The sequence below is a fragment of the Zootermopsis nevadensis genome, unplaced genomic scaffold (assembly GCF_977971745.1).
Source record: "Zootermopsis nevadensis isolate Lab colony 2312 unplaced genomic scaffold, Znev_1.0 Znev_ptg000050l, whole genome shotgun sequence".
Lineage (NCBI taxonomy): Eukaryota > Metazoa > Arthropoda > Insecta > Blattodea > Termopsidae > Zootermopsis > Zootermopsis nevadensis.
Genome location: NW_028259182.1, coordinates 5,306,275 through 5,321,591, shown reverse-complemented (window position 1 = coordinate 5,321,591; position 15,317 = coordinate 5,306,275). Strand labels below are relative to the sequence as shown.

The 15,317-nt window shown below is 45.7% G+C and overlaps 1 protein-coding gene and 1 long non-coding RNA gene across 4 annotated transcripts in view; one reads left to right on the top strand and one right to left on the bottom strand.

Annotated features, from left to right (window-relative positions):
• Nucleotides 1–15,317, bottom strand: part of LOC147871539 (uncharacterized) — an 85,673-nt gene that overhangs the window by 66,021 nt on the left and 4,335 nt on the right. The window lies entirely within an intron of this gene.
• Nucleotides 4,175–15,317, top strand: part of LOC110833483 (uncharacterized) — a 61,505-nt gene continuing 50,362 nt past the window's right edge. For all 3 annotated transcript variants that reach the window (XR_015538715.1, XM_087360918.1, XM_087360917.1), the window contains exon 1: nt 4,175–4,975. Coding sequence is in view for 2 of the 3 variants with exons in the window: in XM_087360918.1 (XP_087217044.1) it covers nt 4,932–4,975 (44 nt within the window). In the remaining variant the exon portion in view is untranslated. The remainder of the gene's footprint in view (nt 4,976–15,317) is intronic.

Genomic DNA, 15,317 nt, shown 5'->3' with positions numbered 1-15,317 from the left:
AGAGCGCGGGGGGAGGGGAGGGGGGGGACTGCCTACGTGACAAATCGAAGTTCTGCCGTGGCCTGAAGGTTCCAATTGCCCGTCTCGCGTTTCCTGATCTGAAGAAACCCGTGCGTTGTTTGTTGACCGCGTCCGCCGAGGTCAACGCGTAGTTTGTGTCTTCGAGACTGCTTAAGTTACGTCGCGAAGCGCCCGGACGATCTGAGAAGCGACAACCGGAGTCTCACTGCACCGGAGTATTCACGTGATGACCGAATCCTCTCCGTACTCCGCGAATCGATCCTCTTCCTCCCCAGTACAAGGAGCCTGCAGCCACCTGCTAGGATGCAGTCCCACCCTCACCCCAACTCCTCTCTCGAAAACCTCTACAAGAACTAATCTCCTGACTCACAGGAGCATCAGAAGCCGCTTAAAAGGAACGAGTGAAGTGGCGGGGGAGGGGGGAGTCCCTCTCGAAAGCAGTCACGTGATAGTGTGACGGCCTGCAGAATTCTGCTAGGAGCCAGCGTCGTCCATCCGCAACCTAACCTAACCTAATTGATCCAGGGTGCTTTCAGACGCTCGTAATTGTCCAGGTGGCCAGAAATTTCCTTCAGATTTTTGATCTTCTGGGCTTGAAGCGTGGACCACTCTTCTGCGTAACGCTGGTAACCACGCTCGAGACCGGACGGCGTCATGGTTCAAGGTTGTAGCCAAGTTAACAAAATCCGCATACTGAGATTGTAGGTAGTCGAACCTAATCCTTCCCCTCCATATTATTTACTTGAGATCCATTTTAATATTATTCTCCCATCTGCGCTTAGATCTAATACTGTGTGTGTATTTTCATTTCTCTTATTCGTGCTACATACTTCGTCCATCTAACCCTTATCAATGAACCTGTTAAAAAACATGAAAAACGCTGATCGATTTCTAATTTGTCTGCAGAGACGCGAAACGATTTACGCGACTGAATTCAGTGAAGTAATGAGGCCATATTTACGAGGCTGATCGCTGGAGAAAAGTTAACAGAGCTTAAAACCACGCGTAGACTTGTTTAAAAATAAAAAAAAAAATAGCATCTTTTAGAAAAATTTGAATGGTGAGAACTCCTGCTGTAGTCAGAGGTCCTCAAGGCACTGATCATTCATTGTACAGAACCAGTTTATGCAGCGAGGCCTCAGTAAAAGAAACTGGGTTGTTGCGCCGTGCAGTTCGCACTCATTGCCCTGATGACGAAAGCAAGAATGGCCTCCGAAACATAGGTAAACCTCTACACCAGACTACACGGCGCGACAACCCATAAGTCAGCCATCTTCAGACTCACCGCCGTAAAAACCTCAGATCCTACTCGGTCGATCTTTGTAATGGTGAAGTGCAGTGTTTTCTTCGCGGTACGGACTGAATTATATTAAATGTTACGTAGACGAGCTTCGGCTTCAAAGGGTCACACTCGCGTTTGACATTTGTTCAGGACACAAAGAACACGTCTCACGAAAAAGATGGCTGTCTTCTGGGTTGATGCCCTGATGATGGAAGCGGTAACCACCTCCGAAACGTCGGTAAACTTCTAACAATCTACACGGCGCAGCAACCCATAAGTCAGCCATCTTCGGACTCTGCCGTGAACACCTCGGATCCTACTCTTACGACATGAAATATGTTTGAGAACAGGATGGTTAGGGGAACAATTTGACCCAAGAGGAACGATGTTGCAGGAGACGGGGGGGGGGGGGGACGCCAACAAGAAGCAGCATAAGCGAAGTTTCTAGAAGAGTACACGACGCAACGTCGTGTCCACGGGGAGGTTCACCAGGTGGCGTCAGGGTGACTGAGATGGGCGGAGCATGCAGCATGGATGGTGAGATGGGGAAGATTTCATTCAAAATTTAAATGGGAGTAAAATATTGTTAATGGACGTTAAACACGCACGGGGTAAGTGGAAAATGCTCGCTCGCTCGCTCATTTGCTCGGGACAGGGAACACGCCAATGAATATTTTGGTTCTATAAAAGGAGAAACTTCTCTTGACTAGGTGAGCGACTGCTAGCTTCTCAAAGAGGACCCGACAGAGGCGTAGGGTAAGTCGTCAGATTGACCAGCGCGTGCGCAAAACAGTCTTATTGAACTCGGCGCACATCAAAGGCCCCGGCTGCTGTCAGCGACGAAGAATGATCTCATTTTGAACTGATTTTCAATTCATGATTCTCCGTCATTTCTCCCCAGCCCCCCCTTTCGGGCTCTGGCGCTGGCGTCGGTAAACGGCAATTTTCCGTGCTGTTTAGCCGATGGACGTCCTCCCTTGGTACCAGAAGCGACGCGAACATATTCCTTCCGACTTTAAAAAATTGAATAACGGGTTTTGAGTTGATCAAACGGGATTCGATTATGGAGCGACTGAACCGCTTCCCGCGGAAATTAGCAATAGCAGCGAAAAATCTGTCTCTTTGCTTTCTCTACCGCGCGTAATTCAAGTGCAGTTGCCCCCTCGTTTGCCCCCCCCCCCCCCCCCGAACCCAAGACCCGGCTTCTGAAATCTCGCGCTTTCCTTTAAAAAACACGAGAAGACTCTTCGTACATTATCTTAATATGAATGTCTGTCTTCTCGGCTGCTGTGCTGTGTATGTAGTCAGTCTGTTAGACGTTTACCGACGTTTCAGAGGTGCTTGCTGCCTCCAACATCAAGACGATCGGTGAACTTTTACCAGATCACATGGCGAGACAACTCAAAACAGAACCGAGGCTAATTATGCCAATTAAAACACGTTCAAATGAAACCTGTATTAAAATCGTCTTTTGGGCTAAACATTTATCTGATGCATACGCAATTCAGAACAGTCTGAAACAAGGAGATGCTTTATCGTCGTTGCTTTTCAATGTTATCCTCAGGATTTGTTCCGAGGAGTATCCAAGACGACAAAACGGAATTTGAATTGGATGGGACACATCAGCTCGCGGTCTGTGTTTTTATGGTAATTTATTGGACGAAGACATAAACAGGTCCTTCATAAAATGCAAAGAAGCTCGATTTGATGCTGAAAAGATCTGACGAGGAAAATAAGTACGTCTCGTCGCCAGACTGCATTACAGAATCAGACTTTTAAACTGAAACTACAGCAAAAGATTAAAATTTCATTCACAAGGAAGTTCAAAGCAGACGAACTTGAAGAATTGCCTTCCTTTGAGCTTGCTACTAAAAATGTGTACTTACTTGGTCTCTCATGATAAGATAAAACAGCGTAGGTCAGGGCGTTTTAGAACCGCGTACTGAGGGGGGACGGAGTGACAGGGGGTGGAGAGACCTGATTAATATGGAGCTTCAGAAATTGTGCTCTTCGCCGAATAGTGAAAGATGAGATCGGCGCGGCATGTAGCATAACATTTTCGGAAAGCCCGAAGGAAGCGATCCACCCAGAAGAACTAAGAGGGACAAATTAAATTATAATATTAAAATGGATCTAAAATAAATAGCTTTTCGAATTGGATCAAGGTGTTTAGAGCTGGCAGGCTCTCGTGAACGATGTAATGGACACTTGGGTTCTAAAAAGGGCGGGGAATTCCTTGACTAACTCAGCGACTACTAGCTTTATCTTCTTCGGAAACGTGTCGGCATGTTTGCACTGAAAAGTGAGGAACTGCCTCGAACAGTTACCACCTTGCACCTTTCTGAAAACGACTTGATTATTGCGAGTGTCGGCTCAACTTCTGCCAAATTTTCAAGAACCACCAGTCACGGTAATGGACAGATATCCTTTAATATATTTGGGATAAAGATGGCTGTCGTTTAATATACAGAGCGATATTAGATTAAAATAAAAGCAATTATTAAAAATTGTTATTCTACATAGATTTTGAAAACTCCTTCATCGCTTGTTGCTTATACATTGAAAAGGGTATTAGAGTTACAATTTAAAGGAAAGAGAGGCATTGGAGGACCAAGAACAAGATGATTCAGCCAGTTACTACAAGGCGATGAACTGTGGAGTGAAGACTTTTCGATTATGGACACGTATAAAACGAGAAGAATGTGGGAAGTAGATGCTGAGGCTTTTAACTCGATCGATAAGTCAATAGATGGCGCTTATCGATGTGGGGAAATATGTTACAGAGGGCGGAAATCTAGTATCTCGCGGTGACGTAGTTTAGATTATCGATATAAACCGATTTCCGGTCTAAATGTCACTCGGAGGATTGCTTTGCTCGAGAGCGCTCGTGTCTGCTGTTGTTCGTGTCTTCGAAGTGAATTATAATTATGTCTAAAGTGCGTTTTAGTTATTTCAGATTTCAGTCTCAATTCAGCTTTGATTCACGTATTCGGAGAAAAGCAATTATGAATTAGATAAATATTTCTTTGTACAGACTGTAGTGTTAGCATTAGTACGCCGTTCATTCAAATTTCATTTGTATCTCATCTGAAAATTTACCTAAATTTGCTGTTACCATCCGCGAATTACGTAAGTTGTTTGTGACAATGGATTTTCGTCTCCCGTTGTTGAAAAATCGTGACATAACCTAACATTCCTTCGCGGATTAGCAGAGCAGCCATGTTGCGTTTGCCTGAGGCCTGCAGATGTCGAGTGACAGTGTCAGTTATTTTGAGACAAGGGATTGTCGGACGGCGGATGACTTATCGTCAGATTATACGAGACAATTTTTGTTTGTTTGTTTATTTAATGACTGTGAGTTAGGAGGTTGGATTATTTACCCTCGAACGACAATGCAATAACGAAAAGTGAATTGGTGAAGGATGTGGAAGGATCGATTGCAGTTGATAAGAACTGTGGATCTCCAAAAGAGTCACAGGTTTGTGATGGCCACTTCAACTGAAACAAACGAAGTCTTAATCATCAGCGGTTTCTGCGCTGTTGTACGGCGAATTCAATAAACCGGTTGATATCCGAGGCAGAGCCAAACCACGGCGAAATCGAAGTTCGACGTACCGACACGGGCAAAATGTGTTTCCCGCCCGTCGGCTGTGGGACGGCGGCCCGAGGAAGGTGAGTCGGTCAAGAGACTTTTTAATATTTTTTATGAAACTCGTAATGAGCCTACATTAATGGAATTAACCACGAAACTGAGGAGATTGGTCTAGAAGTAAACACAGAGAAAACGAGGTATCAGTTGATGTCGCGTCACCAGAATGAGGGGCAAAATCGTACCATAAAGACAGCTAATGGAATTTTTTGAAACTGCGGAAAATTCAGATATTTGGGGGCCGACGCTAACAAATCAAAAATTAATTCATAACGGAATTATGAGCAGATTAAATTCGCCTTCCCGTCTGCTGCATAAAAAACGTAAACATTAAAATGTACGAAATTATAATTTTCCCTGTAGTCTTGTATGGGTGTGAAACTTGGTCTCTGACACAAGACAGAGGGTGTTTGAGAACGGGGCGCTCAGGAGAATATTTGGGCCCAAGAGGGATGAAACACTAGGAGGCTGGATAAAGTTGCCTGATGAGGAGCTTCGAAAGTTGTACGACGCGCTGACTGATTAAGTCAAAGAATAATTAGATGGGCCGGGCATGTAGCCCGCATGGGAGAGAAGACGGGTGGAAGGAGACCACTAGGAAGACCTAGACTACGTCGGAGGATATTATTAAAACGGATCTTAGAGAAATAGGATGAGGTGTTATGGACTTGTGAACAGGATATTGAACCTTCAGGATTCGTAAAATGGTGGTAATTTCTCGAGTGGCTGCATCATTTGCCCTAATGATCCTCAAGGACTCCGACGATGGTTTAATACAACCTGGAACGTGTGTACCCTTGTCCATCGTCCGATGGACAAGGGTTTGAGGACTGGACTTATCCCCGTCTTCAGGTGTGGTGAAGGGGCCACCTGCTCTGTGGGGTCCGTTAGAATGAGCTAATCCCAATCACTGGTCCATTGACTGAGATTAGCTCGTAATTATCTGCGCATCACTAACCTAATTTAATACGACCTGAAGTTTCCAGCTTTCGCTTTGTCCGTTGCATCAGTGCGAGATGAGATCTGCGAGGATTTTAATAAAATTTTACACGGACGTTCTGCCACATGTAACAACAGCAAAATCGACTAGCACAGCTTTCGAAACCCAACAATAACAACATGGCGGCTTCCTGAAGCAACGAGAGTAAAATCAAGATTGTGTCGCGTTTTCTGTACCACGGTGAATTTTCTTTTTGCGAGCTGAATTCCTGTCTCTGTTGATACGAGCGTAAATAAATACAAAAGAAACCCGATGGGCGATGCTCAGGCTCAAAGCTCTTCTGAGACCCCGTGTAAGCGCAATGAAGTTGCTTTCCACTGAAACAAGAGGTTTTATGCCCTGGAGGATATTTGCCAGCGCTCTGCCCAAACCCAGAACAGATTCTAGTGTCGGTCTCACGGCAGGCGTACCAACCTCGTATGGTTTACTGTCCCTGTCATGTTTCGTAAGGTTTTGTAGGTATGGTAGCCCACTCTAGGGAGATGAGTGATCAGCGTAGGTCTCTGGCCGTCTTTACCCTCGTATAAAGCGTCATAATTAGAGCATTATGCAGCCCTCAGAGCCGGAACCAATCAAAGAGTTCTCAGTGCGAACGGAATTTCGATACTCAACTTAGGTGTCTTCTATCTGACGCGGGCGAGGGTGGAGGCGATTGGTCCAGGGGATACACAGTAATAAATATCAGAGCGAAAGCGCAGGGCGTTGTACGCCGCGCATAAATTTCCGTAGTTGTCCCAATCATAACCCATTGGCGTACACAAAAGAAAATACCAGGACTCTCAAGAGAAGAATATAGTTTGATATTCTGTTTGCGTAACCGAAACAGCACAGATAATCTGTAAGACACGGTCGTAATTTTAATGGGGCATCATTTGTTCATGAGACAATCCGCTTACATCCACGTGGACCCAACTGCAGTAAGCGAACAGGCTTGTAAAGGACCGATCATCTTTATAAAACTTTCATCATCAATAATAGACTACGTCTCCAAATTCCAATCGTTACATTACACCGCTCGCTGAAACAGGTGTTTAAAGTCCAATGCACTTTTTCGTCGCAAGATCTGTGATAATACAAAGTGGACCGTCTGTAGCAATGAATCTGCTGCAGAGACTTTCTTGAGAAAAGCTGATAGTGGTATGCATTGCCTTGTACCCAAGAGCACGTCTCTGGACCGCGCGGTCTGACACAATTTACTCCAGTAAACACATTCATCTCCTCACGGCAAACAACCCAGAAGAAAGCCACCCTCACAACGACATTTTATCACCCAAATTATAAAATTTGTAGGCGAATTTTCACCCCTTCGTATGACGTGTTGACTGTTGCTCGTGTATGTCTCACGTCTGTAAACCTTCGCAAACAAGAGCAAAATGAGTTATCAGATGCTTCACGAGAGCGCGCATCGCTTGTAGCAGATCCCAGTTCATTTCTTGGAGGAACTCGTTTGCGTGGCCAGACCGTCTTGGAGCTCTGTTCCTGCAGTTCTGCTATCAATGTGATCGCCTGTGGCCCCTGGGGGTACCAAAACGGTCCTGCGACCGACAGTGACTGTATCCGTCTTCAGCCCTGAAGAAGGAGATATCACATGTCTCCGAAACGTCGGCATCTGACGACGAATGTACACGGCGCCAATCGCTGTGACTACACAAGAGCCCATGCAGGTCACGCCATGCTGTGTACAGCATTCCTCTTGCCCAATTTCTTCGAATCTCTGGATACACAAACACTCGACGTCCTTGATTTTAGATGTTGTGTCCTTCCTTGTAACCCATTGTTTTAAATCTGCCCAAATAAGTTCAGTGGGGTTTAAATCGGGATTGTACGGCGGAAGTCTCAGCACAGGACGTTCTTTGTCTGCTAAAATATGATCAATATCATAATATTTGTGCTTCGATTTCTTTAATTTGGTTAAATCGTACAGTTGAGCTTTCAACACGTTGTTACAAAATGGGATGTTTCTTTCCAATAGCCAGGCTTTCATTTCGTCCTTCTTTGATTAAGTCGTCGGTGGGACGAGTTTCGCGATTCTCCTGTTCCCAAAAAATCGACAGTATCTCTTCTGGTAAACCGTTCCGGTCGACACTGCAAGTTTGTCTTAGGTGTGTTGAATAAAACCAGGTTACAAGAATTGTAACAGCAGCCTCGAGCAGTTTTACTTTTTGTCAGAACGAGTGGCCTCGCCCTTAGCGTTGTAAGAGCCCTGGGGATGTCGTGGCCGAGTACAGCTTATTGATGCTAACTTCGGTTCAAGTGAAAAATAAACCGGTGGGCTCCCCCTACAGGGCTGGCAATGTGACGACAGGAATTTGTTCATGTCTTGCCCTGCGAGCTAAACTAAGTAATGTTTATTCTGCTTTGTTAAGTCTCATATAATGTACGGAACACGAGTCCTTGGTCTTTAAAAATGTCATTTAAACGCCAGTCCACGTGCCCCAATTTGATACAGGTGAAACATAACCTCACACCCGACGAAGGACCAGGAAGTTTATGTCTTCGTCATTATACGAATATTTTTTTCTATTACTGTAAATGAAAATGTGTTGTTTTTTAAAAATGAAATGCCTTGCTTTCCAAAGATGGAAAAAGGCGTGCAACACGACGTTCGTCACAACCAGAATCACAGATTAATGTACGTAAGCCTCGTGTATTCAGCGAACTCCCGTAATTACAGCCAAATTCATTTTCCGGTTACTGGGCCCCTTCTCAGTTTAATATTCCACGGACCCATCCGGCAAGGGACGTGTTTTTAATAAACAGGGCCGTCGCTGCGCTTATTCCCTTCTGACAGTTGAGCCTGCGTGTTAGGTTTCGTGTTGCTCTGCTAGGTCGAACGTGCTGCCTACCTCCCAGGGGGGTTTCCCAGGGGCCATGTCGACAGGCAGCGCTATCAGCGAGTTGAGGGAGGAGGCAAGCAAGGAAAATCCCAGGCACTCTTCAGTTGGGGCTCCTCAGCGAGGATGGGACTGCCGTGAAGGTACAGGACGCTGCAGCAACCCTCGCTAAATATTCTTTATATACGGCAGAACTCCCAAGCGACTCTAATACCGTACTGAATTATTGATTCTCGTCCATCAAACTGATGCTGAGTGAAAAGCCCTCGCCGCTTCGTATTTTATGTTCTCCCCCTCCCCCCTCCCCCCCGACGCCCCCATATCGAAGCCCGATGACGCTACCCGCCACACACCACCACTGCTATTTGATCCTCTTGTCTGATGCAGCCGAGGACCATTTATTTTCCGATTGATTTCGCTTCATACGCGTTCCGACAATTGCATTCGCCATGTGTACTCGCGCCCCGGCACAGCGAGGGCGCTTCGGAAATCGCGGAAAAGTCTCCATTTCGACATGTGGCAACGCAATTTGATCGGCACGGGGAAGATCAAATTTCCCGCCTTATTGACGTAACAGGGGAAATTTCTCCAAGAAACAAGACACGTGGTTCAACCCTGACGCAGTCTTCTGCTGCTGTCGGTCACAGACTCAGAACATATTTCGAGGCTAACGTTATGGAAAGCAAAGGACTCTCAGTCCGGTAAAAAGTCGTAATTTTAATTCAGCGACAATTCACACAGCGCACGAAAATTCGTCGGCGTCTGAAGAGCGACGTTAGTCTAAATAATATTTATTGATTCAGTCCGTACCGCGAAGAAAACACTACACTTCACCATTACAAAGATCAACTGGTTAACGCTGTTTAAGGAAATAATCGCACGAAAAACCGTACAGAAACTCCGCAGGGAAGTTGGCGAATATTATACCACGTGGTTCACGTGTCAGGTGTAGCCGATTACAGTTGTCACAACATACCTGTGTACGTACTATGACTATGTCCTATCCTTTTCCAATTGGACGCTACCTGAGACTCTCCGTCTTCCCCATAACCAAGCCACAAACTCACCCACCCCAAAGGCTTTTGTGAAACACTACAAAAACCAGTCACTGGAGCCCGGAACACGAATCCAGTGATCCTGAGGCGGTGCTGATAATTTTCTTATAAATTTTTCGAGAGGTCGAAATCTCCTATAAATCATTCACTAGCTGTTCATACACGACAGATTCGATTACGTGAGATCTGAGTTTTCCAGATTGTGGATTTGTGCAGGTGGTTACTAAATTTTCTGAGGAACATGCAGCCTCCATCTTCAGTCCAGAAGTGCAATTAACTTTAAAGTGTTTAAAAATGTTCACTGGACATACCTGTACTACACAACCACCAACAAATTAGTTTCTTTGTTGGTTTTTCCCACCTGCTGTAAATTGTTGAAAATTATGACAACATGAATGAAGAGTTGAAGAAATCTCCTGAAACTGCTGAGACCACCCATGGACCTTTTCAACTGACGCGGAAGAAGTGAAATGCTAAATGCGTATCCTCTCACGGGCTTTGTGAAGAGGATTCCTTGCCCTTTTTTTCGAAGTCAACGCACGGAAAACAGACACGTCCCTCGCAGCTCACATAACTGTAACTTTAGAAGCAGCACCACCGAGTGCTTTGAACGGCCTTGCAATTAAGCCTACCTGTAGATTTGCGGTCCCACCCGACATTCGTTTCCGGTCTACGACGAAGCCGCGGAGAGACGACTCTCGCTTCAAAGGCGAACTTTCCTTTAATGCAGCTTAAATAATGACAGATTAAAAGATAAAGTTAACTTACCTCTGGGACGTCGAGCCGTGTACTCTGGCATATTCTGACCGACGTTTCAGAGGAGCTTACTGCCTTCATCATTAATCGATCTGAAGATAGAAGTCCTAAGTTCTCCCGAAACGTCAGTCACTATCTACCAGACTACATGGTGCAACATTCCAGAATACGACAGCCATCTTGATCTTCTCCGCTGTGATAACTTTAAATCTCAATTAAGGATAAAGTTTGTCTAGACCAGGGGTCCTCCACTCTTTTCCTCTCACCTGTACCACCAAATATATGAGTTCAGAGAAAACTTATTTGTGTTAATGTTATCTTCTGATTTTCTTACTTAATTCGAGTACCACTGGCGGCTGACAACCAGAAACTCAGAACAAATGAGGTCATGACGCGCGTTCTAAATGATCCGTCGGTTACAGCAACCGCGGATGAACGTCGCGGGCGAGAGGTAAGGATTGTCGCTTCATATTCGGGAGCCTCCGAGTAGAATCTCAACCGGTGACCTTACATCCCGACTAAGACTTTTCCGATGCTTTTTCTCAGTCACTCCAGGCAACTTTCGAGAGAGTGTTTTAAAACAGGCCACGACCGTTTCCTCCCGTATCCAAGAAAATGTGTTACTCACGAATGAACCTATCATCCGATGGTATACAGTGCGACGTACTGACATAAATATTAATACATAATTTGTATCTTATATGCGTCATGTTTGTGTTTGATTAAATATATTTATTTTGTACAGTCTGTACACAAACGTATTTACGATTAAGAGCGCTAATATAATATTTTACACAACAAAATATTTTAATATTATATAATTTTTACAACACCAATAAACTTCAAACGTTTGTGTATAGACTGTACAAAATAAATATAATTAATACATAAATAAGCGAACACGTGCATTTAATACGGTTGTAGCCAGGCAGCTGAACGACAAGACGTCAGGTCGTACGCCTTCGGTATGATCTAAATATATAACTAGGTACGGTAATAAACACGCGAGGAAACTTGGTTTCAAATGAACGTACCAAGAATTTCAGTCCAGTGCTACAGATACACATCAAAGAGAATAAATGAATGCGAAATACACAGATTCTTCCGGGACGAAACAGTAACTACTGTAAAACAAAAGGAGCGTGAAATGCGCGTAATGAAGTAGTGTTCCTTTGTCTTTGTATTCGGGGAGCTGAGCCAATGCGTCCCAAGCGAGGCTAATACGTAATAACATGAAGATATCCGTATGACCTCTGAAACGTTGGTTAACATCGACCAGACTACACAGCGCAACAACCCAGAAGACAGAAATCTTCATACTCATCGCCCTGATGACGGAGGCAGTATGACCTCTGAAACGTTGATTAACATCGACCAGACTACACAGCGCAACAACCCAGAAGACAGAAATCTTCATACTCATCGCCCTGATGACGGAGGCAGTATGACCTCTGAAACGTTGATTAACATCGACCAGACTACACAGCGCAACAACCCAGAAGACAGAAATCTTCATACTCATCGCCCTGATGACGGAGGCAGTATGACCTCTGAAACGTTGATTAACATCGACCAGACTACACAGCGCAACAACCCAGAAGACAGAAATCTTCATACTCATCGCCCTGATGACGGAGGCAGTATGACCTCTGAAACGTTGGTAAACATCTACCAGACTACACGGCGCAACAACCCAGAAGACAGAAATCTTCATACTCATCGCCCTGATGACGGAGGCAGTATGACCTCTGAAACGTTGATTAACATCGACCAGACTACACAGCGCAACAACCCAGAAGACAGAAATCTTCATACTCATCGCCCTGATGACGGAGGCAGTATGACCTCTGAAACGTTGGTAAACATCTACCAGACTACACGGCGCAACAACCCAGAAGACAGAAATCTTCATACTCATCGCCCTGATGACGGAGGCAGTATGACCTCTGAAACGTTGATTAACATCGACCAGACTACACAGCGCAACAACCCAGAAGACAGAAATCTTCATACTCATCGCCCTGATGACGGAGGCAGTATGACCTCTGAAACGTTGGTAAACATCTACCAGACTACACGGCGCAACAACCCAGAAGACAGAAATCTTCATACTCATCGCCCTGATGACGGAGGCAGTATGACCTCTGAAACGTTGATTAACATCGACCAGACTACACAGCGCAACAACCCAGAAGACAGAAATCTTCATACTCATCGCCCTGATGACGGAGGCAGTATGACCTCTGAAACGTTGGTTAACATCGACCAGACTACACAGCGCAACAACCCAGAAGACAGAAATCTTCATACTCATCGCCCTGATGACTGAGGCAGTATGACCTCTGAAACGTTGGTTAACATCGACCAGACTGCACAGCGCAATAACCCAGAAGACGGAAATCTTCATACTCACCGCTGTGAGAACCTCAAGTCTTACATGATAATAACATGTTGAGAATGAAGACTACCTTACAGGCGACACAGTAATTAGCCTCAGTTTCCGCAGAGGATCGCCTGGAATTATTGTAATCCACGGGCAACTGCATTACCTTCGTTTACAGACGGGATTCAAACCCCGAGGTTCGCGACAGGACGCTCCTGACGGCTGGAGAGGGCAGTGACAGAGCCAGCAAAGGCACGAGAAGGTGAAGCCGACGCTGAGCTATGCTGCTCGTTCAGATCTGTCCGAATCTCCGTACAAAGTCTATTAACCTATGACCCCTTCGCCCTCCGTAACTTTTTTTATTTGCTGTCTGTCAGGTAGCTATTAAGTCTGATTGCTAAACCCCTACTTTTCACTCCCCGCTGCACGCCCCCTACTGGTGTCCGGTGACCCCCCTCATCAGCGCCCAATTTGTCTGAAGAGCCCCCCCGCGCGCTTAACCACCAGAGCCCCGAGGAGTGGCAGTCCAGTGGCGGATCCAACAAACGCCTCCCGCAGTGGCCTGCGTCTTCAAGCCAGTTTTCCAACTTCAGTCCGCTTCAACACCGGCAGTAGCCTACAGTAACCTCTGTTTCGACTTTGGAAGTGGCAGGCGTCTTCAGGCCGTTTACGATTTGAATGAAGTCTTCTCGGGCGTCCGGCCAGGCGTTTCTCTGCAGAATACGACGCCGTTTACGAAAACGTGTGTTCGACGCGACCAACCAAGTTCTCAGTATCGACGTCGGAAGACCTAGTTTTCTATTTGACAAATTCCGCTACCATTAGGAATCTTTTAGAACCACTTATGAAGGAAATTATTACATAAAGGGGACAGGATATATTTCAGTAGCTCAGACTATACAGCACTTTCGGCTTTCATGCAACTTCAAGATGGCTGGCTGGCTGGTTCTCTCTCTGTGCTGACTGCAAACAGACATCGACCTCGCTCGAAATCCTCCACTGAATGAGACTGCTCCCGGGCGTGACAAATGGCAGTGCTGTCAGGTTTGAATGCTACCTCACACACGCCCTCTTGCCTCCTCGATCCCAAACAACAATTGTCAATGCCACGACGCGGGGCGAGCATCGGAATGGACGCCGCTGGTGGCGGGAGACAGACGTTCAGGCTCTGCGTTGCGACGTCCGACTTTAAAAGACGACTAGTGGCATTCTAATTGCGCAGATGTGCTCTGAATCAACTACTGAACATAGATCTATCCTAATCTTTCATTACGTGAACTCCTTGTCAGAGATTTCTTTTTGAAAGAGGTAAAGTCCACTTCGTGACCCTGAGGACGTCGTCTTCTGGGATAAAGCAGCGTGTAGCGTGCGGACTTCGTGACGTTTTAGGGCGAAGTCAGATCCGGCGGTCGGAAGATGACGAGTGGTTAAAGTTTTGATTTATTTGTCAATCTGGAATGCAATGAAGTCTTAGTGATGCGAAGTTGAAAGAAGGAATTTTTGTCGGGCGTCAGATCAGAAAACTGTTGGACGATGGAAATTTTCAAGCCAGACTTTCTGCTAAAGAACTCGCAGCGTGGAAACCTTTTGTATCTGTGGTGAAAGGTTTCCTTGGGAAGCGAAAGGAAGAAAACTACCAGCAGCTTTGTAAATAAACTCATAAAAATGACATTAGTAGTAGGCTAAACTTTGTACTGTATACGGAATCGAGAAAAAGTAAATTTATCGTATCAAAACATCTTAAGTGTTAGGTGTTTTCCAAGGTCATATTTGAAATCAGCGCCCCAAAATTAGTAAAGTAAACTGAAAATTATCTATGTTACCTGAAAAAAGTGAAAAATTATTAAGTTTCCAAAGAAGGATCCTGGCTCCTGAAGTCGGTGTAATAAAAGGTCTTACATTCAAGGAAAGTGATGCTTCGTCAGGGAGGGGGGGGGGGGGTAAGGACGGCTGGATGGTCGACCTAACGTGTTTATGATCTACCACTGTTATTGTGGCTTCGCAATCCGCGCTCAGCGTCGATCACAATTGGATTGTGGAGCCGAAGGAGAAGAAGAACAAAAATGGAACGATGAGCTCACTTCACCGTTTTCGTCCCTCGAATTGCAAATGAAAATCAGCGATTTGTGCAGCAAATTAACTTTCAAGGTCACGCGCAGTCAGGGCATTCCGACGCCTTCGAAGCGGAGGTGTACGGCGTAGCGAGGGGTCGAGTGAGGACCCCAGGATGCTGCCCGCGTCGTGTTCACGCGGATCACCCCTCACCCTCCCCCCCACCCACCAACCCCCCGAAGCGCTGCGATTCCGGTGATCTTATCTCGCGTCTTAGTCGACTTG